Genomic DNA, 25,795 nt, shown 5'->3' with positions numbered 1-25,795 from the left:
GGGAAGACAGAGAGAGTGCGACTGGAGACATAATTACTCGGCTACGACAGGTCAAGCCCCTCGCCAACCTCACGACCAAAAAGAAAAGAGGATTGGGTTTGGAAAAAGGAGAAGAATGACTGGGAACGGGTGATATGACTGGCCGCCTGGAGCCTGCCGCCTCCATCCCCACTATTCTCTACAATCTGTGAGGGTGGCAAATGTTGGTGGGGGCGGCACGAGCCCTTCAGTCTGCTTCGCGTCTTCTACACCGACTATTCCATAGATACGGCCGGGGTTACTCTTAGTCTACGTAATTTTATCATCAACTACGAAAATAATACGACTTTTCTTTTTCTTAGGAAGTAAGGTTCATTTTTTTTTTGATGGTTTTCTTGTTTTGTAGCAGAGTATGTCTTCCGAAAAAAGCAAATTTGAATTTTTATCATAATCACAAAAATATTCAAGTAATCATATTAGTTTTTTTTGCGCCAAAAATACATTGAAGTTGATACAAAAATCATTTTTTTTTTAGAAGACACAGTTAAAAGAAGCTGGTCTTTATAATTTAATTTATTATTTTTTTAAAAAATATTAATATAAATATTGGTAGCTTTAGATCAGTCACGACTGATTCATTTCTTCTCAACCTAAAAATGTAAGACAAGCAGTGCATTAACGAACAGGATTTTATGATATTTTCTTAATCTTTATTCAAAGCAAAAGAATTTTTATTCTCGGAGAGATATTTGTGGTTAGTAAAATTTAAATTGTAATTAAATTTATTAATTTGAAATCACAAAGATATTACACTTTCATCTCTTGATATTATTTTCCTCTGCTTTGCTACAATTCTAGTTACATTTTTTATTTTTCGTGGAGCTTGTCTTTTTTAACAGCTTCAATGGCTTTTTGCTAGTTCAGCTTTGCTGTCCACCTGCTTCTGACAAAGCAAAATGCTTGGCCTCCTGAGAAAGCTACAATTTATTTTAAACGGTTAAAGGCCGTAATCAGTTTCTGGGAAAATTAATTGGTTTTGATTTGATTACAAAACAAAAATTACAGTTCGTTATTTTAAGAATATATTATTGCAAAATGCATTAAAGCTCACAAATTTCTACTAGATTTGAATATATTTTCTCGTTAGATTTATTTTCTTTTCTTTTACAATAAAAGTATGATGAACAGAAAACAGTTTTTTATCATTTACAACAGAAATACATGTTTTAAAGTTTCCTGAATCGGTAAAAAGTTTATTTCTCCCCTCCGAATATGGCCTGTTTTAATTGGGCCTGCGTTTGAGAGGAACAAAATTTCAAAACTTGAACTTTAAACTGTGTTTTAGTTACCATAAAGCAAACAAATCACTTAAACGAAAGTAAAAAGAAGGCTTAACAGGATTTCCTGTAAAATGGATTTTACTATATCTGGTTTAAAACTTCGTGTATACACACGAAATTGACTCTGTAAACATCTTAAGAACTTATACACACACAGATCTATAAGGTTTTGTTATAAAATCTTTTCTAAGGGAATTAATTTTGGTGCCCATCTGGGAGAAGTTTTACTTCAGTGTAATGTACGATCTTACCTTAATATTAAAAGTAAAATTTTTTCGAATACTCGTAGTAAGAAAATGGGGCTACTTGAACAGTGAATTAATTTCATGAAGATTTTTCTTATAGTTTTCCACGATTTTTCTTTAAAAAAAAGCCCACTTTATTTTTTTTTGTTCTTTTAAAAAAAGACTAGCAGTAAATCGCTTGATTATTAGTGTGAATTTACGAACAATTTTTTTTTTCTTCTAAAATTTTACGAAATCTTCTCAAAGATAATGTGAGATTATTTCACTATATTTCCTTTACTCTGCTTAAAGATTTCTTTTCATTTATTTTTTGTAAACAAATTAACTTATAAAATCTTCAACTTATAATAATCCGTCAAAGTTCATCTAAAACACAATTTGTATTTTGTTTTTCTTCATTGTAGCTGCGTCAGCATTTAAGGTGGCGCTCGGTGTTTTTTCCCAGTGCAGTGCCAACTTCTGGACAATGTTTACTTATTACACATAACTCCTGTCTATCCTAAGACAATGAGTTATAAGAAATTCGTAGGTATTCTTCCGCGTAAGACAAGAAAAAGATCGAATTTATAGTTTTGACCACGAACATGAAACACACACACTACAATTTACTTGCTATTTTACTGCAAATAATATGCTTTAAAGTTGCCAAATTCCTGCTAGATCTGATCTAAATATACATATTTGACAGATTTATTTTAGTGATTTTTGAAAGAGACATGAACAGAACTAGAAGATACAACAATTTAAAAAGTTCTATTTCCGTGTTAGTTCAGTTAACTCTTCTTGTGTGAAACTGTGCAATATTATGTAGATCTTTAATTTTAATTTGAATAATTTCCGCCGGAACATATTCTAGTTCTAGGCATGAAGTTTTAAGTTAAATTTCAGTATGATTTGAGATTTTACAGTGTGGATAGTGTTAGTAAGAATTAATACGATAATACGTTGTCAAATTTGGGTTTCAAAGAGTAACAAGTTAGAATTTCGGGAATCATCGCCGTGGGTCTTCAAATCTTGAAAGCAGCTCAAAGTTGTTTTAGCCATTTTCACTAATTATCGCTACGAATAGACTATTCTGAAGAACATGTCGACTTAGAGTGACCGAATACAAGGTGTAATCGAGAGGAAGTGTTAAACTGTGGTTGCTAGGACAGCTTGTTTGCTTGGTAACCCCTGAGGTTACGGATTTGCAAGAAGTCTGCCACTGGTCACAATGAAACTGTCAAATTTCCTGGTATTTGGGTGATTAAAATGAGAAATATTATCCTCATCGCCAATTTTTCCTCATGATTTTATCGCAAGAAAATAATAACAATGTTAAATTTAGATTGTCTCACAAATAATTAACAGAATTAGGGGGAAGAAGCGAAATAGAATTGGCAGTTTTAAGGAAATTCCATAATTTATATCCGGCAACGGATGCGTTAAGTAAAATTTGTTGAAAAAAATGTGTAATTAGTAACCTAGGATTTATATTGGAAGGAAATTTAGGGTAAATCGGAACCATTTTCGGAAAAATCTGTACGATTGCGATACATCTGTGTAAGAAAGTCAAAAAATTTGCTTCAAAAGTTCAAAAATCTGTGCAGTACTTTATAGTACCGAATTCCTGTTTATATAATACATGTAATGGAGGTCACATACTTAATACGCTAACTTGGCTCTTTGGTGAATTTAAAGAAAAAGCCTAAAATTTTCCTGATGTTATCGTTTTTCCAAAAAAACAAAGAAACAAAGACAAAATTGAAAAGATTATTGTCTGATCCAGATTAGAATGGGGCCACACATCGAACATCTAATATAAACAAACGAACATACGCTCTCAAAAAGCCAATTAAAAAAATAAACTTAAAACTTTTTCGAACTCAAAAGAACACCTCAAAACAAGTATTTATATCGGGAAACTCTGAAATCTAAATTCTGCGCAATGAGTTAGTAGAGGAGATCTACGGGAAGTTGTGACGTTTGATTTAGAATAATAATTGCATGCATTATACAATGATAACCTTATATGAAAGATAAACTATTGATAATTATAGTTATAAACTTAACAGCCAATCAAATTTGTATCATTATAATGATTGCAACTAAACGATTACAATAGTGCATCTTGCAGTAATGCTTCCGATAATCAGCTATTAACTTATACAATATCACTCTAATTTTTAATAACAATATTTAATGGTAATTTTGAAAAGTATATTTTTAAAAGATAAGTTATTTTTTTAATCCACTCAGTTGAGAGTTCTTAAAGTTATTCAGCTTCCCCAATTTAAGCAACTGTCTGGAAATCCGGTCGTTTATTCTTCTAAAAATTACCGGAAATATAATCAGCACTTCGTATTATTACTTTTATAAATTTAGTATTATTTAGAAGGCATTTTTATTGAAACTAATACAATTTGTCCTTAGGAATGAAGATTTGGAAGACCGTTGTCCAGATTTAGAAAGATGTCGTACAACAGCGTCCTACTGTTGCTGTGTTGCAGCCGTTTAATCACAGGTAAGCGCTATCAAGTATTTATTGTGAAACATTCATTTGCTGCCAAATATGTCAGCATCAGGTGCTTTTTGATTTTTTTTTTTTTGAACATCTAATAAGAAAACTGGATGAAATTTTATAATTACTGAATTGTGATAACACTTGCTAATTTTCGATATGTGCTAGATGTAACATGAACTATGATTTATTCTTGTAGATAGTAGAATTTTAATATACTTTGCGCTGGATGAAATCGTATTTTTCTAAAACTATCTAAATAACGCTAAATATTTATACAAAAAGTGTTAAATGAAGGGCAACTTTTGATGAAATCAAATATATTTAGCTTCTATTATTACACCAGTAATAGAAGATATAGTTATCGCGTAGATTTTCGTTTTGAATTTTCATTTAAATCATTGGTTTGAGCTCCACCTAAGACCGGGAAAGGGGTTTTTCCAAGTCCCAATGGGTGTGTGTTTTTTTGAGTGAACAGCTTAACTCAAAAACTGATTGAGTTCAAATTTGATATTTGAAATTAGATGGCACAATCAACTTAAGGGGCCATTTTCGATCGATAATTTTGCTAAAACTTGGTTAATTGCAGGCAGTTAGATCTACTTTTTAAATTAAGTATCTATTGAATCTATTTTTGTATTTATTATAATAACATAGTCGATTATGTAAATCAGCATCTGTCCACACTAAATTTTGGATTTGAACTTAGAATCGCGTCTGGATAAAAAAAATCACGTTTATTCCCCACTCATACGAAATTGTTCAACTCAGTATTCTCAAATTTTTTAAAGTAAGGTTTTGTAAAACCTTAAACATCAATCATTTCTACCCAAATGTATCCCATATGGGATACATTTGGGAAGAAATGATTGTAAATTTGAATTATGGATAGAAAGAAAGCATTTCTTACAGTCCAATTCTCAATTTTCTAAGCCCACATAATTTTTGTTTTTAAATTAGTAATTTTTTGGGGGGGCCAAACGTCAGTTGTGGTTTATATTGTAAAGATTCTTTGTGATGAGATCAAAGTTAGGTGTCAGGTTTTCCTTGGAGAACTAAACTAACAATAATCTGGTCAATGGGTTTATGAAACCATATTTTATTTTTTCACCTTAATTTAATTTTTTTTTTCTATTCATTACTTACTTTACTTCTTTTAGTCGCCGTTTTTACAATTGGACATAGTTATGCAAAAAAGAACCAACCAACAAAAACTCTTTTTCGAGTAAATGAGGTTTAAAGTTTAACTGCAATAATTAATTCTAGCTGACTTTTGGTTCTTTACAGTTAATTCATTTTTCGAGCAATAATTATAACTTATTTAAAGAGCGCAATCATTTTCAGTTACTATCAGTTTATTTCTCAAATTTTCCGAAAATGTTGCTTAGTTCTTTTTTGCAGAAAACAATATAGGGAGAAAAATAAAAGTCTACCGAAATTTTCATATAATTTTTTGTAAAACTGAACAGAATTCTATCTTTCCAAACTAAATTAAACTTTAAAATTAAAAAAAAGTATGTAAAATATATTATTTTAATCATCTTCTGGTGTGAAATCTAGGTTAGCGCCAAACTTACAGGGTGAACCAGTAAGTATTGTCCATAGGCCTACTGTGTGTAGTACATCTAAAGTGGAGTTCAATGACGTATTGGCCAACTTCATATTTTCCAGTGTTCTTGAGTGACGTCACTTTAAAGTTTTTTTTTCTAAAATCATTACTTTTTCCCAATAAAAAAGTTATTACTCAGAAAGTTTTAGTCCGAATTCGATTCTGATGACACGGTTAGAAAGACAGATAAATTTTCTAAAAATTGACACCATTTGGAAGCATAAGTTATTCTCCAAACAGCCTCAATCTTCCTCCGGATGCTGGAAAAATAAAAGTAATTGAAATTTTTAAGAAAACTCATTAGGCTTTTATGTGATCATTATCAGACCTAGGTGCTGGCACTTTTTATAAAAGTTTCCTTGTTTAATGGGCTTTCAAACGGTCTATCATTTTCCAGGATTCCTTTTTATCTTCGTATGAGAAATTACGTTTGTTTTAGAAGAAAACGTGTTCACGAGCACTCAACAGTTAGTTATCAAGTTGTTTAATTCATTGAAAACTCTTTTAGATGGACCAATAGTCAATTCTAATGTAGGCTGTCTTAAAATAAGGAAGTCAAAGGTTACAAATTGCACAAAAAAAAAGGTTGTTAAGGTTTATTCAGTCTTTTCTTTTTCGACAGTGTAGCTGTGTGTGAAATTGTAATTTGGAGTAAATGCAAACTATATGAACTTTTTTTTTTTATAAAAATAGCACTTGTTTGAAATATTTCCTATCATTTTCTCAAATATTTGTATACAAAATTATTTGTATCATATATTTGTATACAAATATACAAACACAAATAAAACCACAGCGCACTGACAATATCACTCACGACCAACTTTGGTCCTCCGCAATCAACCGCAGATACACCCAGTCTAAGAATAAATGTTTTAAGCTCAAAATTAGCACAAAAAACGATTGAAATGATTAAATTAAATATTGAACACTAAGAAAATATTTTCTGTAAATTCACTATTTTAGCAAACCATAGAAACTGTGATCTCATCTTAGTGCAATATTAACGCGTTTCGTAGAGATCCTATGTTAAAATGTTAAAACTTGCATTGGTTCTCATTGTATATTGAACAGAACCAACCTACATGCAGTAATTCACTAGTTTGGAAAACAGATCCAAGCTGTTTGGTTCTGTTTTATATAACTTCCATATTATTTTGCAAAGAAGAACCAAGTTACTTGGTTCTGTTTCGTTAAACTTTAAATCTTCAAATATAATTTGTGGTTTGTTTCACAATGTCATTTATATCATAAAAACGAAAGTAGTGGCTTGGTCCTTTTTTGCTAAATTTAAAATAGGCTTTTAGCAACCTATATTCATCATAAACTCAATTTGAGAATACATGTGGGTTGGTTCCTTTTTGAATAAATATGTCCAATTGTAATTAACAGTGTACCCTTTTTTTTTTTTAAGGTAAATAGGTAATTATTATGACGTATTCAGGAAGTTTTCATTTTATTCCATATTAAGGAAATACAGTTAAAATTTGTGCAATTTTAAAATGTGTTATTTAATAATTAATATTAAGATCTATTTTTATATCTTTCATTTAATGAGATCTCGTGCGAAGGTGAAAGGTTATGTAATCAATTAACCAAATGATGTGGCTCATTTTTTAGGAGTTTGGGTATTGCTTAAATTATTTAAATGATATATAAGTTAATAACTTTATTAACTAATTAAATGCAAATAATGTAGAGGTTATATTTAATTTTTTATTTAAATAAATCTTATAGATTTGATTTTTTATGCAAATATGTTCGCTGACCATTTTGAAATTATGCATATATTTGTGCATGTATATAATATATACACACGAGTATATATTATTGTGTGATACGTTACATTTTCCGGTATTAATTCAATAACAGATAAAATGGCAGCTAAAAACCTAAATGCATTGAAAATATCAAAATAATGAATCCAGATTAAATAATAGGAAAGGTTGGTTGCAAACTGGATTACCATGCTGAGATCCTGTTTTTGCTCTGGCTCTTATATTTTCTTTGTCTACCAGCTTCCTACGGCCATTTGAACGGACTGTGTTATCAAGTCATGACATTCTTCGGAGACTGATTCAATGAGAACTAAACATCCTGGTGCACATGACCTTTTTTTCCTTCCCAGATTTGTTGCCTTAATTTGGAGTATACGTGGGCCCATATTTTGTCCGCTCGTTAATCTACTTTACTACATACTGTTGGCTGATGTTGAAATCGTGTACCCTTGTGTTCATAAATTCAAAAATTCAACAACAGTCGGTGAAGTGATTTAATGATGAAGAATCACTTTATTGATTGCAAAATAGCAGAAGTAGATTATTGGTATTATAATTACAAAACATTCATTTTCGTAGAACATATAAATTCACTCAGCCTGGGATATATTTTCCATGTAACGCTAAGTGAAAGAAATATTGGAAACATTCTATTAGTATTCTAGACCAAAAATAAATAAAATGAATGTAAAAATATTACAAAAAAGTAAAATAAAACTTTTCACTCGTATACTAACTTTACTTTTAAAACTAATGAACTATATTTTATGAGCAACATTAGCCTTTATCTGAGTAATAAGGTAACTGGAGTGCTGACCTGAATACCCCTCGCGTCACCCAGCCTAGTTCGTTCTTCTTTCCTTCATGTCGGCTTCTTTTATAGTATTCACTATATTACGGATGTTTAAAAATTTATAGATTACAATTTAATTTCATATTTCAAAGAAGGGTAAGATGTACATTTAAAGTATTCTTAAATTGAAATTTAGACATTTCGTTTTATGTTTGAAAATTTTTCTAAATCTCTCTTAGTTGAAAAGTATTTGCACCCAATCAGAATGGTAGTAGATCACCACCAAGGTTATAGTTTGTAACCTTAAAAAGAAATCGAACGTGTGACTGTTACTAATTAAAATTCTATGGGAATAACTTTTCTTCCGCATGAATTATGGTTTCCAGCTCTACTGTTGTTTAGTGTATGGCGGTCTTTCTGGTGATATTGAAGCTAAGCTTAAGCGCCTCATGAACTGCTTCATAAGATTTATTTTCAGCATTTCCAGAGACTCTCGCATTTCGCACTGCTACGATGAGTTGAAGTGGCTTTTTCCTGTCTATCGCCGCCAATATCTTTTGGCTTCTTTCCTTTTTCAAGTCATCCAGTCTCAAAGGCCTTCCTATATTTTTCAACTCCTTAAGTTTAAATCCTCCATCCATTCCCGTAACACTAGATCTCGCTCATCTGATCTCTATATTCCCTCTCACCGTACCTCATCCTTTGACAAGTCCTTCCTAATACGTGCTACCTCTCTCTGGAACTCCTTGCCTTCATCTGTCCGCCATGCTCCTACCCTATCCATCTTTAAATCCCGTCTATTCAGTTATCTACTTTCTATTCAGCTTCCTCCGAAATTCTAATTGTTTTAATTTATTTCCTTAATTTCTGCTGTTTTATTATTTTATTTTTACTTTCATTTTCACTTATTATATTTTCACTTTTGTAAATACTTATTTATTTAAATATTTAATTTCTGTATAATCACAGGCCAAACTGTTAAGGCCTCTATTTGTTCCTGTATTTATTCTTAGGGGACAATTGTCCCAGAATAATAAATTTCTTTTCTATTCTATTCTATTCTATTCTACTGCCTCTGTTCTAATCTAACCTAATATAAGAACTAGCGGTACCATTAAGAAATGAATGTACGATAAGCCCAGACTGTATCCAAGAGGCAGTGGCAAGCTAGGAGGATGCCCAATTGTCGAGTGTGAATTATTATTGCAAGATTAGAATTTTTGGAGATCAATTATTCAAAGTTTCGGGAAAATCGTAAGACGTTGGCGCGGGAAAAAATCGATTCAGTAAAAATGGCTGCTTTTTGGTCGGCTGATTTTTGTTCTAAAGATCTTTTTCTTGAAGAAATTTCAAGAAAAAGCGGCACTTTCTTTTGATTCATTTCGTACCAAAAAAACTTGAGCATATCACTGAATTGGAAGCAATACCCATTCAGTTTGTCAAATTTGTACTCTTTTTTTTTTAACTCTAATTTACAACTGCATATTGGCAACAAGTAGATATGATTGCGTACAATATATAAGCAAAAATGGCTTGAAAGATTTGAATGAGGGCCATTCAAAAATAACCATCATGAGTCGACTAACACAGGATGCTGGTTCTCTGAAGAATTCACGGGGGCAGTGAAGGAGGGAGATCGGTGTAGGATTAGAACCATCGCAGAGTTGAGTGACTAGCAACAAGATCCAACCTAACCTAATCAAGAAAGGACATAATTGGTGTTTAAGTCACATGAAATGGAATGAAGGCAAATCGCTTGGTTTTAGAAGAATACTCTACGGCATGGGAGTCATACTCAATGTAAACACGGGCCAATTGGTGCTAAAGGCAAGATTCACGCGGGCCACATCATATTTACAAATCTTGTTAAACTTATATTCTGAAGTGAGGATTCAGAATGCGGAGAGGATAGTTAAAAATCTACATAATTGTATTTATAAAACGAAAATTATTCTTTTTTACCCGAAACTTGGCCAGCGATTTCCTCGTACAAGTTTTGCTGTATCTGGATTCAAAGACTGAGAACGTAAGAATATATTTTGGGGAATCCCTACTTCTTTTTGTCTATTTAAAACCGAGTCATTCTGGAATTCCATTTAGATTGGCAGACCAGACATATCTCTTTCAAACGTCGCCGGAACTGAGTCAGCGTGTTTATACCCTCCCACAGGTCTTTAGGTAAGGCACTGGGCCACGTGTATACTTGTCTTCAGTAGCTAAAGGGTTAACGAGGAAGGAAATTATGTGTCCGATATTGCCTTGATGTCCCCCTAAGCGATATTTTCTTCATAACAATTTTTTTTATTCTCATTTTATTTCAGAACAAAATTGGGCCACAAAAAATTACCTTAGGGCCCCACGAGTCGCTAGTTTGACACCCCTGCTCTATGGTGATTTCGGAGATTTACGTCAATGAAAGAGACCCCCTCCCTGGCTGGATGATGTGGAGCTAAAAAAGCATGAGAGTGCGTAGGTGGCGCCACTCTTGAGGTTGACGAAGGGAAAGAAAGAGAATCAATTGATCAAGCTGTCGGTGGAGGCGTAGATTCTTTCAGGACAGTAGCGCACCCGCTGGGGAAATTTAGTATTAAAGCAATCTGCGTTAATAGACATACTTAAACATTTTCTTTTTTTTACTAAAGCGATTAGGTATATATATATATATATATATATTTGATGAATTATACATGGAATTCAAGATGAAGTCATTGTAATAAAAGAATATGTTCAACCACTGAACCAACCAAGCTGAATTCTCCAAACAAAAGTGGCTCCTACAGCGTGGCGGATATAGTCATTCTCTTGCATCCACCTGGTCGGGAATTGCCTCCTTCCACGGGACAAGACTATGGCCATCCTATTAAAGTAAACAGCGTTAATATTAAAACAGTGATAGCTGCAGGCAACGCCTCACACACATAGCCAACAGTTTTAAAGTCCTATTTTTGTGTTAGTGTTAGAATATATACTGCATACATACCGTTACCACACTACAGCAACTATCCACCGCCATTACGATATATTTCCCAGAGAGCCGTTTCTCGGCCGACCGCTAATCCCGTAAGTTCGTCCTCTACATTTTGAGGTTTCCATGGTACTTTGTGTGTGTGACCTTATCCTCTCTTCACGCCTTAGTCCTTTCTGCGGCTTTACTAAAGGGTATATTTACGTGCTTTTGCTGCAACCCTAGCAGTTTAGGCTCCAGTACTTATAGTTCTGGGGTTTAAAGCTACGAATGAACAGTGAATTACCCAATTACCAAAATTTGTGTACAGTTGTTAATCATTTGAAATGTGAATAACAATAAATTTGAACAAATTATTGACAAATATTATGACAGTCGGTTAATCAAGATCAATTTCCTAATCAATTGTACAAAGTGTAAAGATAACCCTACTATCTTGTCCTGTAACTAGCGTAGGTACGAGGTGTGACTATAAATAACGAGACTATTGCTATAAAACATTTTATTTTAAATTTATACATGTTTAGATATTATCACCTTCAATATACACCCCTCCCATATCCCTACAACGCTCCATGCGAATTTACCATTGTTCGAAACAGTGCTGGAAGTCTTTTTCTGTGAGCTCCAGCATGACGCGTGCCGCTTTTTCTTTCACAGCTTCAACGGACTGAAATCGTGTTTCTTTTAAGACAGATTTGACTTTGGGGAACAGATAAAAGTCACATGGGGCCAGGTCAGGCGAATAAGGCGGATGGCCTAAAACTGGGATGTTGTAATCGGCTAGAAACGTCTTGACAGGCAATGCAGTGTGAGCCGGCGCGTTGTCTTGATGGAGAACCCGTGACTTGTTCCACAAATCGGGTCGTTTTTCCGTACTCTTTCACGGAGTTGAGCAATCACCTCACGGTAGTAATGTTGATTAATTATAATCGATATTTTCATCCGTTTTGGACGTGGAAGGGCCAACCCAGGCGGTCATCATCTCCGACGTCTTCTCGGCCATCTTGGAAACGCTTGAACCACTCAAAAACTCGCGCACGTGATAAGCATTCATCGCCTTAAACCTCTTTTAGTAAAAGATAAGTTTCAGTAGCGGTTTCACCAAGTTTCATGTGAAATTTCACGACAATTCGTTGCTCTACTACTTGTGTAGTATCATGTTTTCGGCAAAACGAAACTAACTCCTCTTACACAAACGACGGTTCCAGTCAGACAGATTTCTCTAAAAACACGTGAACTTCTCGAAAGAAAAGGCTTTACATTGCACAGCTGTCGCTCGTTAGGATTTAGCGCATGCATAATTCTTCTGTTGCAACATCAGTCTCGTTTTTTTAGTAGACACACTTCGTAGTTCTCCTAGGACTTAAGTGTAACATGGACATGAGAAGATGCTGTAAGTAGCCATCACTGGAAACGAACTGTAAATAAAATTTTAATTCGCAAAACCCTTTCCAATTACTTGAAAGAAATAAACGAAATAGTTTGTACGAGTACACACGATACTATTATCGGGTAAATAACCATGATATTATAACCATGAAAATACCTTTTTATCGCAATATATGAAGTGTGAGAATGGCCATAAATATGACAAAAAACCGATTCCTTTAAGAGAGTTGATTTGATCAGGGGACACGCCAAATATTTTGGCCTCCAAAGTAACGAAATTTTTACAAAAGTAACCATTACGATCATGTTAAAGTTTAGAAATCTACTTTTCTCTAGCGTAAAAAAAAAAAAATGTTGTAATTCCCATGAGGAGTTGCTGCGTTTAAGTGAATTGCTTTCACGATAAAAACGTTGAAATCGATATGGGATTCATTAATATTTCAACCAGGATACGAATCCATTGGTTATTCCAGATTTACAGTTTGGGAGTAAATTTTTTATTTAGGTACCTGTTATATTTGGCATTTTATACTATGAAGATGAAATATTCAAAGGAGTACGCTGTTTGTGTTGCCTAATCCAGGTTGATTTCTTTTTTTCCCCTAACCTTTCGTATTGTAACCATGCAGATTTTCAATTTAGAATGTTCTCAGGGAGTATCCTTTCTGAAGCCCTCAAGTGATTGGGTGGTCTCTCTTGATAGATGTATCGCCTACAATTCAAAAAAGGAAAGTGGGCGGTGAGTTCAAATCTGAACTTTAGTTTAGCGTGTTCCTGACAATAAGGAGAAAAATATGTTGCCTTCATCTTCTGTCTGATTGGACTAGACCGTTACTTTGTCTATTAAAGTTTCCATGTTATGTATAAATCTAGAAAGATTGGTGTCGTTTGTGTAAATTGAAATAGCAGGAGAACATGGTCTACGTAAGTTGAAAGAACAGAGCTGTGGTCGTTTGTGTAAATTTTAAATAATTATATGACTAAGAACTGAGCTCTTAGGAACCCCAGCCTTTAGTTGAAAAGTCATATAGTGAGTGATTTTAGATTTTGAAAGGCGGGACGGGACCCATGCCCCACGGCACCGCAGCCACAAGAGGCTTATTGTGCCTTCCCCCTTCTAAGTCTAGTAGTTGAAACCTCGCCTTCTAAGAAGTTTGAGGGCTTTCCCTACCAGTTCCTTCTGCGCTATAATCTCTATTGGTCTTAAAGTACCAAATATGTCGTTGCGCAGTCTCTCGATTGCAACGCAATCGAATAACAGGTGAGAGGCCGTTTCTTCCTTTTCCTGACACAATCTAGACAACGGTTCCGAGCTAATAAGCCCTCCCACTTTGTACAGATGCTTGCTGAACCTACCATGCCCTGTGACTAGGCCTGTGATCAGAGTAATCTGATTTCTACCCAAGCCCAGAGTCTCTTTGGTTCTTTGTTTACACAGCAAGGACATGACACTCTTGCCGTGTTTGACCCCAGGAAGCATCATCAAGCTCTTTTCATGTTCTCTCCAGATCCAATCTCTGAGAGCCTCACGAACTGCACCCTTGGTGATCCCCAGGACAGGCTCCGGGCCAATGAAAGGAGTGCTAGCCTAGTATAGTGAGTGATAAAAGTTATTTGATTAAAGATTGAAATTAAATTAATTCGGTGGCTAAAATTAAAGTTCAATTAAATTCACAGATTTAATCATAATTTTTTTTAGTTTGATTAAATTAGTTTGATTAGCGATTAAATTTGAAATTTAGTTCCCTAATTAATTGTCACATGATTGAACGTTCGATTAATTCCGCCGATTGAATGAATCGAATTGATAAAGTTTATTTATAGTTTAAAATAGAAATACAAGTACAAATTATACAAAAAGAGGTTTCACGCTGCAGTGTCTGATACACTCCACAGCCTTAATATATACATATATTGGTAAATCTGTCCAAACTTACATACTAAGGCAAAAAACCATAAAAAAGCCTTACTACACAGAGTTAATTAAAGCAAGATATGCTTAAACCTTTTGTGCTTGTATTTTTTATAATTAAGAGAACTTAAGTTATAATCTACAATACCTCTTACATGCGGGTAGGGACTATGTGTACAAGAAGCTACAAAGTTTTCCGTAGCATTGTAGATAATTATAGACACGCTGGCAACGTCAAGTGCTACATGCATGTCGTAATCTATGGGTGTCCAGCGAGGATATGACCCAACTAGTCTTCAGCATTTGTTTTGAACTCTTTGTAACTTCCCGTATTTGATGCAACAAGTATGGGCCCACACAGGGGCTGCATATAAGATTGCGTATAAGAGAGACGATTAAATTCAAGAAAATATTATTCAATTAAATTTATTATTAAATCAGTACCAAAATCTCTGTTTTAAAAGCAGATAAAATAAACTAGACCCAATAAATAAAATGATATTTTAACAACCCCACAACCTGTCACAATACATCCAAAACGGGTCAACAATGTACGCACATATATAAAATTTATCAATGAATATTATATAAAGCATACATTTTGTTAAATTCATATGATAAGATTATTATTTATTGTGCAAATCAAATATTTATTTAATGAATATTCAAATGATGGCAACAGCATTCAAACATAACCAAAACTGATGTAGTAGCCCAGTTTTTAACCATTGACTGTGGAATATGAATTTCTTTCTGTCCCTGTTAATCTATCTCTAACAATGTTGTAAATTTTAGTTTTGTGACAATGTTGAATGTTGTAAATTTTAGATTTTATTACAGAATACCACATAAATATTGATGAAAAAAAAGAGTAAATAATGGAAAAATCCTAGTTAACATGAATTCTAGAAAGAAATGTGCTTCTTTGATGGGAAATTTGACCCATCAACCCGTAAGTTTGTTGAAGTTGGACTGTGTTTTGTTAAGTTTGAACTTTCTAATACTTTCTATTATTGCATTAACTAAAGTTTGAACTTATACATTGTATTTAAAATAGAAATAAATTTCAAAAAGAAATATTTAATACATTGAAGTAAGACATTAGAGGGAGATCTATTCCTTCTTTCGCCAAACCTGCCTGGAAAGGAAATCTAGAAAATAAATAATTTTAGTAAAAAAGATGAATGTACAATAAGTATGAATAAGTTGACTTAGCGCCAGCGCTTGACACACTGGCTTGATTTCTTGAACGGCGGCCATCCAGTGGTGACAGCCATAATAGCCGACGTCATAGGCATTTAGGTGGTCGCGCAGCCAGCGGCGCCTCAAACCTCTAGGAGGGTTTATGGGAAGATTTGAGGTTGAAAGAGCCTTGGATCAGAGGATTTGAATGAGGAGATAGTTTGAAATGGAATTTCAAATAACGGAGTTTGTCTTTGGCGGAAACGAAGGGAATTTCCAAGTCGGTATGGATGGTGAGGTTTACGAGGGTCGTTTGAAAAGTCTGTGCAAAAATTAAAACTACTTAATTTTTTGGGGTAAACCTTTTTTATTTTTCAACATAGTCTCCTTTTAGGCTTATACACTTCGTCCAACGCTGCTCTAGTTTGTTGATCCCTTCCGAATAATAGGATTTGTCCAAGTCTGAAAAATAGCCATTCGTTTCTGCAAACACCTTCACGTTTGAATAAAATCTTTTTCCCGCCAGCCATTTCTTCATATTGGGGAACAAATAGTAGTCCGAGGGAGCCAAGTCTGGAGAATAGGGGGGGATGTGAAACGAGTTGGAACCCTATTTCCATTAATTTTGCGACCACAACTGCTGAGGTGTGAGCTGGTGCGTTGTCGTGATGGAAAAGGACTTTTTTGTGGGCCAATCATGGGCGTTTTTCTTGCAGCTCGGTTTTCAAACGGTCCAATAACGATGAATAATATGCACCTGTAATAGTTTTACCCTTTTCCAGATAGTCGATGAGGATTATTCCTTGCGAATCCCAAAAGACAGTCGCCATAATCTTTCCGGCCGAAGGAACGGTCTTGGCCTTTTTTGGCGCAGATTCCCCCTTGGTAACCCATTGTTTAGTTTGTTCTTTGGTCTCAGGAGTGTAGTGATGTATCCATGTTTCATCCACAGTGACGAAACGACGCTTAAAGTCCTGCGGATTCTTCTGGAACAGCTGCAAACCGTCCTTGCAACACTTCACACGATTTCGTTTTTGGTCAAGCGTGAGCAATCGCGGCACCCATCTTGCGGATAGCTTTGTCATGTCCAAATGTTGCTGTACCCGTTCATTCGAGATGCCCACAGCACTAGCAATCTCACGCACCTTCACTCTTCTGTCATCCATCACCATATCATGGATTTTATCAATGATTTCTGGAGTAGTAACCTCAACAGGGCGTCCAGAACGTTCAGCGTCACTTGTGCCCATATGGCCACTCCGAAAATTTTGAAACCACTTATAAACTGTTCTAATCGAAGGTGCAGAGTCACCATAATGTTTATCAAGCTTCTCTTTAGTCTCCTGAGGCGTTTTGCCTTTCATAAAGTAGTGTTTTAATAAACACACGAAATTCTTTTTCGTCCATTTTTTGAAAATCACTCGACTTCCTCGATTCAAACGAATGCCAAACCCAAAGAAATAGACCGATCTGGCTGAAACTTGGTGTGTGTTCTTCCACAGATGCTACTAACTAAACATAACCTCGATACGCGCCAGTGTTGCTATCTCTCTGACTTTGCACCGACTTTTCAAACGACCCTCGTAAAATGTAAAAGGGAGCACTGACGCTTAAGATTATGGATTGTAAGGACTAAAAGCGATTGAGGTTTGTGCGTTTGGCAGTCCTGTATAGTTTAAAGTCTGTAAGTCCATACTGGAGCTAGCCAAGTGTTGTATAGTTATCGTTTGTTTTGCTAAGTAAGCTTGGAGCGTTTGTCTAATAGTTTCTTTAGCATTCTGCATCTGTGATTCAGTTCAGTTCATTTGAGTGTAAAGTGAGAGTTTCATGTTAATGGTTTCGTCTTGGATAACGGATTTGAGAAACTGCTGGGAGAGAAATTTGATTTAGAATTTACTTTTAACCTTCAAATTTGGAATTTCACTCATTTTATTGATAAAATATAAGGCAGTAATTTTCACTGGCCCTGTAAAAGAAAACCTTTCCCAATTCTATTCTAAAAAAAATGAGTTCATGTTTGGGAAAATGTTCAGAATACGTATATGTATACATAACATATAACTATAATCGATTAAATATTGTAACAAAGAATATCGTATGAGCAATTGAAGAAATCCTCAAAAACTTAAATCGATTTAGTAAAGCTGAACCCCCATTTTGATAATGGCAACAAAAGAAAATATCAAATTTGAACTTCTTACAATCTCCTTTGGTTCATTAATAGTTTTATTTTTATTTTTTGGGGGTATGGGGGGGGCTACAAGCAAAAAGTTGTCGACCTAAAAGGGAGTGACATGCACACCGGACCTACGATGAAAGAATCATAATATATAATTCCACGAAACACAATAAATACGAGACATTTCATCACGTAAAAGAGTCATTTGTACAAATGTTTGGTAACTAGGGAGAATATTATAACTGTAGTGATATAATTTTACTTGCGAGACATAACCTAGCCAAAGATTTAGCCAGTGATAAAATATTACAAAATGTTTTCAATAAATCACTTTACTCAACTATAAATATATAAACCTTTTTTTTTTACCTTCAAATATATTTAGGCAATTTATCGTAAGCCTTATTTTATGTTTAAAATATAGAAAGGCCAAATAGATATTTTATTTAGGCTTTCTTAATAATGCTTACAGACTATCTAATGACATTCCGTAAGCTTTCGATTCCATAGACTACTGTACAGTCTATACGAGGGTCGTTTGAAAAGTCCGTGCAAAGTCAGAGAGATAGCACCACTGGCGCGTATCGAGGTTATGTTTAGTTAATAGCATCTCTTGGAAGAACACACACCAAGTTTCAGCCAGATCGTTCTATTACTTTGTGTTTGGCATTCATTTGAATCGAGGAAGTCGAGTGATTTTCAAAAAATGGACGAAAAAGAATTTCGTGTGTTGATTAAACACTACTTTATGAAAGGCAAAACGCCTCAGGAGACTAAAGAGAAGCTTGATAAACATTATGGTGACTCTGCACCTTCGATTAGAACAGTTTATAAGTGGTTTCAAAATTTTCGGAGTGGCCATATGGGCACAAGTGACGCTGAACGTTCTGGACGCCCTGTAGAGGTTACTACTCCAGAAATCATTGATAAAATCCATGATATGGTGATGGATGACAGAAGAGTGAAGGTGCGTGAGATTGCTAGTGCTGTGGGCATCTCGAATGAACGGGTACATAATATTTTGCATCAACATTTGGACATGACAAAGCTATCCGCAAGATGGGTGCCGCGATTGCTCACGCTTGACCAAAAACGAAATCGTGTGAAGTGTTGCAAGGACGGTTTGCAGCTGTTCCAGAAGAATCTGCAGGACTTTAAGCGTCGATTCGTCACTGTGGATGAAACATGGATACATCACTACACTCCTCAGATCAAAGAACAATTTAAACAATGGATTACCAAGGGGGAATCTGCGCCAAAAAAAGGCAAAGACCGTTCCTTCGGCCGGAAAGATTATGGCGACTGTCTTTTGGGATTCGCAAGGAATAATCCTCATCGACTATCTGGAAAAGGGTAAAACTATTACAGGTGCATATTATTTATCGTTATTGGACCGTTTGAAAACCGAGCTGCAAGAAAAACGCTCACGATTGGCCCACAAAAAAGTCCTTTTCCATCACGACAACGCACCAGCTCACACCTCAGCAGTTGTGGTCGCAAAATTAATGGAAATAGGGTTCCAACTCGTTTCACATCCCCCCTATTCTCCAAACTTGGCTCCCTCGGACTACTATTTGTTCCCCAATATGAAGAAATGGCTGGCGGGAAAAAGATTTTATTCAAACGAGGAGGTGATTGCAGAAACGAATGGCTATTTTTCAGACTTGGACAAATTCTATTATTCGGAAGGGATCAACAAACTAGAGTAGCGTTGGACGAAGAGTATAAGCCTAAAAGGAGACTATGTTGAACAATAAAAAAGGTTTACCTCAAAAAATTAAGTAGTTTTTATTTTTGCACGGACTTTTCAAACGACCCTCGTACAGTGTCCTATATTCCGAGTGTTGAATGACATTACAAAAGTTGTCTTGCAGGGTGAACTCGTTAAGTCCTTTATTATTCACATCGTTTTATTTGTGACATTTATTTACTCTTCTAAAAGTAGCGGCTGTAATTGTGTAAATTGTGTCCTCAGAAATGGGAGCTTTTAGCTCTCATTTAGGCTGTGACAATTTTGGTACACTGCAGGTTTTCCCTTCATTCTGTATCCTTCACATCTTAAGCTTTCCCCATACTATTATTATGAAGTTTATAATGTATTATTCATTGGCACTTCACGTATTTATTTATTTGTACATACTTTTAATAAAGATTATCTATCTATCAATTTGGTACTTTTAGATGATACCTGGCCGGAAGCTAATTCAAAAATTGAAATCTTTTATCAGCATTACTGTAATACTCTCACGGTTAACGTGGCCAAAAGTAAGGCTGTGATTTATAAAAGGGGCAGAGATTTAAAATTAGTAAAAGTTTTAATTACTTAGGATTGGTATTCTCTAATTCTAGCCTATTTTCTCTGGCTGTGGAAGAATTCATTTGAATAAAATAAGCGCATTTGACTCCCTATGAAGAGTAATTCTTTCTCATAGGTTATTCTTTCGATAGTAACATGTGTTTTACTATATTCCTCAGAAATATGGGTTCCACTTTGGATTTTTTTAGTTTTCTTTGATTCCCCCCCCCCCCGTAAATGCCTCCAACGATGGTCTCTAAATCGTATTCTGTACGTATTTCAGTAACTTTTCTTTTGAATGCGTTTTTCTATCAAAATTGCTTGCAGCACATTCTAGGAGTCATTTCGATGTAATGAATAGTTTTATAATTTAAATAATGTTAGTTAAGAATTCATAGTTTGAAAAAATTTACAAGGTTTTTAAGCCAATAATTAAGGATTCAAGATAGGCGAGGAATCGGTCAAATAAAAAACTCGTCTTTTTTGCCCAAATATATTGTCCTCTTCAGGGCCTGGATGTAACAAATACAAAACAATTTACAGAGTCAGTAACATAGAAAATCAGTAACACAAAAATAAACAGTAAAATACAATAAATTCTTTATAATTATTGAAACTTACGTGGATCAATAATTATAAAACATTTATTGTATTTTACTGTTTATTTTTGTATTACTGATTTTCTATGTTACTGACTCTGTAAATTGTTTTGTATTTGTAATATCCAGGCCCTGAAGAAGACAAATATATTTGTCGAAACGTTGGCAAAAAAGACGAGTTTTTTATTTGACCGATTCCTCGCCAATCTTGAATCCTTAGTTTAACAATTTACGGTCACGAAACCTATATTAAGCCAATAATTACAGTAAGGTGAGAGTCGTGTAACTGTTCACTTCAGATCCCCTCTTAAATCTTAGCCATTAAACTTCAAAATTTTCGTGTTTTCTTCTAAAAAGAGAAAAAAATATTCTTAGTAAGTTTGCTTCGATTAATTTCATTAAACGAATTTCTTATTTTATCGAGTCAGTCCAGTAGTGGGTTCATTTTTGTAAATGATCTCTTGGTACAGTAAAGGCTTTTTGGAAGTTGTTGGGTTGGGAGTTAAGATGAAGGGAATCATTCCTGGCCCAACTTTTCACAAGCAGCTCCACTCCTCTCTTAGCCCCGTTTTCCACCAACATTGAAGTAATTAAAGAACTGTTCCTTAAAAGGTTAACTTTTGGAACTAACTCCGCTTCATTCTAAATCTCGTACTCTCGTTTAGACTCAATTCCCCTGCTTAACGTTAGTAAAGGCAAAAGTTTTCTTTAGCAAGAGAGAGCTGTGTAACCCTTTAATCACATCCTTGTTTGATTTGAATAGAGGGGATATGGAGTTAGCTTGGTACAAGAAGTACCAGCCGTTCCTCCCATACGGAGCACCGCCAGAACAGGCAGGGCCTGGCTGCTCAGGTTTATACATTTAATGAAATAATTAGATAAACATAGAGCTTACTCTCTCTTTGTGCATAGGATGCTAGTAGAGATTCTGCGGAGTGACTGGAGAAGGGGGGAGACTGCTCTAGGCTGGATACTGCAACCTTTGCGAGCTGGAGTGTAATGAAAGAGCAATTTGTCTAATTTTCACTACGTGCAAAACACAAATTAGAATGATTTAGTAATTTCCCAACTGGAAAAACATTTCTATTTAGATAATATATTCAAAATGGTTGCTCCAGCTTTCTTATTTTCTATTCTACTCTGTAATCAAGTTATTATTAATTTTATCGTTGTTTGTGTTGTTATTATGTCAAATATTAATGTTGTTTTCTGCTTTATTGAACTTGAATTTCTCACATTTCATTAAAGTCGTGTTCATTACTAAATGACATTCTATTTTCTATTAATACAGATGCAAAAAGACAACATTGCAATCATATTAAAGTTCCCAAATTGTGTTTTTCCCACTAAATATCCATTTTATGGTCACCAGACTTCATAAAATTCTTAAAAAAACACGTACTTAATGAAGTTGTTTAACACATTACTAATTTTGGTTACTTATTTAACTCTCATTAAAATTTATCAGTGATAAATCCATACTATGTATAAACAAAGTGGTACCACAGTGGAAAGCCCCATTTCTCTGCCCCCAAAATGTTTTTAATGGAATTTTCCCGGAATGCGGGATTAAAATTGACAGTAGCGATTAACTGATTTTTATTTTTTCAGTGGAACTTATTGTCGGGACCCCACTCAAAATATCATATTTTGAACATTTCTGCTACTTTTTTTTAGTTTCTGAATTATCCTGGCTGACTTCGCCCCCAAGTAATAGACTAATTTGTAAAAAAAAACTAAATTTTTGGACTCTGGAAATCTAAAAAATGGATATTCCCGGTGGTAAATACTTCCTCTTATTGTAGGTTAGTAAGTTAGAGGTTTCCAAACTTTTCTGTACCGTTGACCCCCTTCATTTGTTCACAATAAATTGACGCAACCCCCTACATTTTTTTTAAGAAGAAGGAGAAGAAAATAAATGTATTATCCTTCCTGGTACTATGGTTCCCTTTGAATAAAAACATGTACTATTGAAGGGCAATTGGTTTGGCCCATATCTTAGATATTTATATACCAAAAATAACTAAGTATTTACAAAAATAAGAATTAAAATTAAGGAAATAAATGAATTCATTTCGGAGGAAGCTGGGTAGATAGGAGATGATTGAACAGAAGGGATTTAAAGATGGAGAGGGTTGGAACATGGCGGACAGATGATGGTAAGGAGTTCTAGAGAGAGGTAGCGCGAATCAAGAAAGATTTGTTTAAGGGAGAAGCACGGTTACATTTTTGTAACAATTTACATTAATAAATTCTATTCTTACGTTACATTATCGAAGTAGCAGCATAATTCGGCTCAAAAGCGATCACTGACTAATAGCGCTATCAGGATTGCAAAACTACCGCTAGCTCGGTAAGCTTGCTGGAGAATCAGAAAAGGTGCCACAAGCGCCAGAATATTGGTCTATCCATTTCTTTTACCCTAAGAAGCGACTCCTATTGAACCTTCCCAGTACCGTAGAGTATCATGCTTTAGGCTATCATTAGACATGAATCTTTAATCCCATTTCATCTCCACACGACTTGTCTGTGTGGCTAATACGCCTAAAAAAACCCATTAGGCTATATTGCCATTAATATTACACGTTCCTTTTTATACTTGCAGACAACCGACTTTGTAATACATCTGGATAATATTGGGCTAACGCCAAAAAGATAGAAGCGCATTCCATTGGCGTAGAAAAAGAATACAATTAATTTAATGGGAAACAACGTTCTTAGACTAAAAAAATATAGTCTTTATTTGATATATATAGTCTATATTTAAAGCTATAGCCTTTAATTAGTTAATTGCACGCAAATTTCTCAGAATAACAGTAATTTCTGACTTAACTAATTTCAAACCTAATGAAACACCTGCGTAATACTTATAATTAAGAGGCTTGTTTGAACCCCCAATGAAAGATATTTTGTGATAAAAGCTGTGCGCCCAACTAACTGGCGATTGCTTTGCATATTCCTCTAAGGCAAATTAAAAACTCTTGACAGTTATCATCGATGAAGTCATCCATAATTAAATTCTTGACATATTGGAACCTAGACCTTTTTTGTTGAAGGAATCTTTGATCTGTAAAACCATTTGGGGTTGTAAGCTTTCTGGCAATTACAATGGCCACGTTCTCTTGTTCAGCTATAATTAAGTGTTAACATTTCGCACTCAATTAACTTACAATGTTTTACTAATTCATTCCCATATCCCAAACATTTGTTTCTGCTCAAAGTACGTTCAGAGCTTTTACCAGTTAATTGGTACCGGAGTTTAGGGTCGGCTAACGAAATGGTAAAAGAAGAAAATAAAGAGTGTAAAGGTGCTCTTTTAAGAGTAGTGGCCGCTCAATTTGAGCATTATAGTAAAGTAGGTGATACGTCTTGCGGCATTAAGGAGGAACCCTTCTTAACTGCTCGGGCGTATCCCATCCTTGAATTTGTGTGTGGGGGAAAAGAAGCGGGACTAAGGTCTTGTGGAGGAATACAGAGTAGTATGAAGGGAGACTGCGGGAAGGTCGGCTATTGGTTAGGCCGGGCTTCAGAACATGTATCATTGTTATCGTTATTAAGTGAGGACGTGAGTGGGCCCTAATTACAGAGACAGTGCTGCTGCCTGCAGGCACCAACACCCACCAAACATTAACAACTCTAACTATACACACAGACACACACATGCAAACATCTTGGTCCAATAATATATTAGCGATGCAGAGTTTAAGTAGACGATGTTGGAGGAGGTTGCACGAGGAACATAAAGGCCGGGGTTAGTAATGGTTACCAGTAGAGGAGGGTTTCGTGGGTGCTCCTATCGGTAAGTAACACTAGCTACCCAGAGCCTCTCTTATCTACCAGCCAGGATTGTTGAAATTCTTCCCCTTCGTCTCAGGGCGGCTACATTGCCGAGGTTCTCACTTCGGCACAGTTGAAACAGTTACACCCAGCTATGGGGTTTACCAGACAAGTAACACTCACACACACACACACACACTCACCAAGCCCAACCTCCAGGCCCCACTTACTGGAGTCTTACAATAACGTAGAGTACTATCCTAGATACGAGCCACTAACTGAGAAGGTTATTGCTAATCTTATACTCGGCCCTAACAGCTGTTTCTCCATCTCTATTTCAGCGCTCTCTATCCTTATCCAGTTTTCACATAGAACATAAGCAATCGCCAACTAATTATCTCGTATCCTAGACATTCATATAAATCGCATGTAGTACTGAAACTTAAGCCACCAATATTCCTTTTTAACTTCTTCCTTGATAACTTGTTCACATTGCAGAGAAAACTGAGTGAAATGCTTACAAGATTCTGTTGTGACAACAATGTAGGCCGTAATAGATCTCAATAAAATAATTTTTCATCTACAGCCAAAGATGGTTATCTGTTATAGCTATGGCACCTGTTATAGTATGTTGCTGCTAATTTTGCTTGATCTGCCATTGTCCATCATTAAATCAAGTTCATATCAAAATCTAAAAGTAACACTGTTACTATTTTCTTCCTTACTCAGTAATTATAGCGTGATTGCGTGTTTCTAGAACTGCCATTTATTTTTGTAACAGCGGAATTTATTTAAAGAACAGAATCAGAAACCAATGACTTAGCAATTTAGAAATAATTAATTTAACCGCGGATGTAACTTAATTGTTTTGGGGATTCTAAGTCAGCTTTTGGGTAAAAAGTGACTTCTAAGGAGTTAGCTTTCTTTATAAAAGATATTTTAATGGAGAATTAGACTAAACGAAGACAATGCTAACAGATTACATTCACCTTACGTAGACAAACTTGCCTCACACTACTCATACACAACAGAGAAATACCGACCACCACACAAGTACGCTACCTAGGACTGTATTTAGACAGTCGACTTACATGGAACCCGCACACTAGACTGAAAAGACAAGAACTCAATAGACGATACGGACAACTACGAAGACTGCTAGGGCGGAGATCAGCCATGAACGTACAAAAAAAATCTGACTCTATACAAGACACTACTAAGACCCATCTGGACCTACGGAGCTGTAGGG

At 35.0% G+C, this 25,795-nt stretch overlaps 1 protein-coding gene across 9 annotated transcripts in view; it reads left to right on the top strand.

Moving 5' to 3' along the window:
* Positions 1 to 210: 210 nt before the first annotated feature.
* LOC141458909 (lachesin-like) overlaps positions 211 to 25,795 on the top strand; it is a 551,804-nt gene continuing 526,219 nt past the window's right edge. For 5 of the 9 annotated variants that reach the window (XM_074137487.1, XM_074137486.1, XM_074137484.1 and 2 more), the window contains exons 1-2: positions 3,609 to 3,748; positions 3,977 to 4,067. In XM_074137487.1, coding sequence (XP_073993588.1) covers positions 4,016 to 4,067 — 52 coding nt within the window. In that variant the 5' untranslated portion in view covers positions 3,609 to 3,748; positions 3,977 to 4,015. Of the gene's footprint in view, positions 345 to 408; positions 734 to 3,608; positions 3,749 to 3,976; positions 4,068 to 25,795 lie in introns of those variants that run through there. The other 4 variants (XM_074137481.1, XM_074137488.1, XM_074137483.1 and 1 more) reach the window with 4 other exon arrangements.

Source organism: Rhodnius prolixus, unplaced genomic scaffold, assembly GCF_049639745.1.
Source record: "Rhodnius prolixus isolate KJV_2025 unplaced genomic scaffold, Rpr scaffold_5, whole genome shotgun sequence".
Lineage (NCBI taxonomy): Eukaryota > Metazoa > Arthropoda > Insecta > Hemiptera > Reduviidae > Rhodnius > Rhodnius prolixus.
This window is presented reverse-complemented; position numbering and strand designations above follow the sequence as displayed.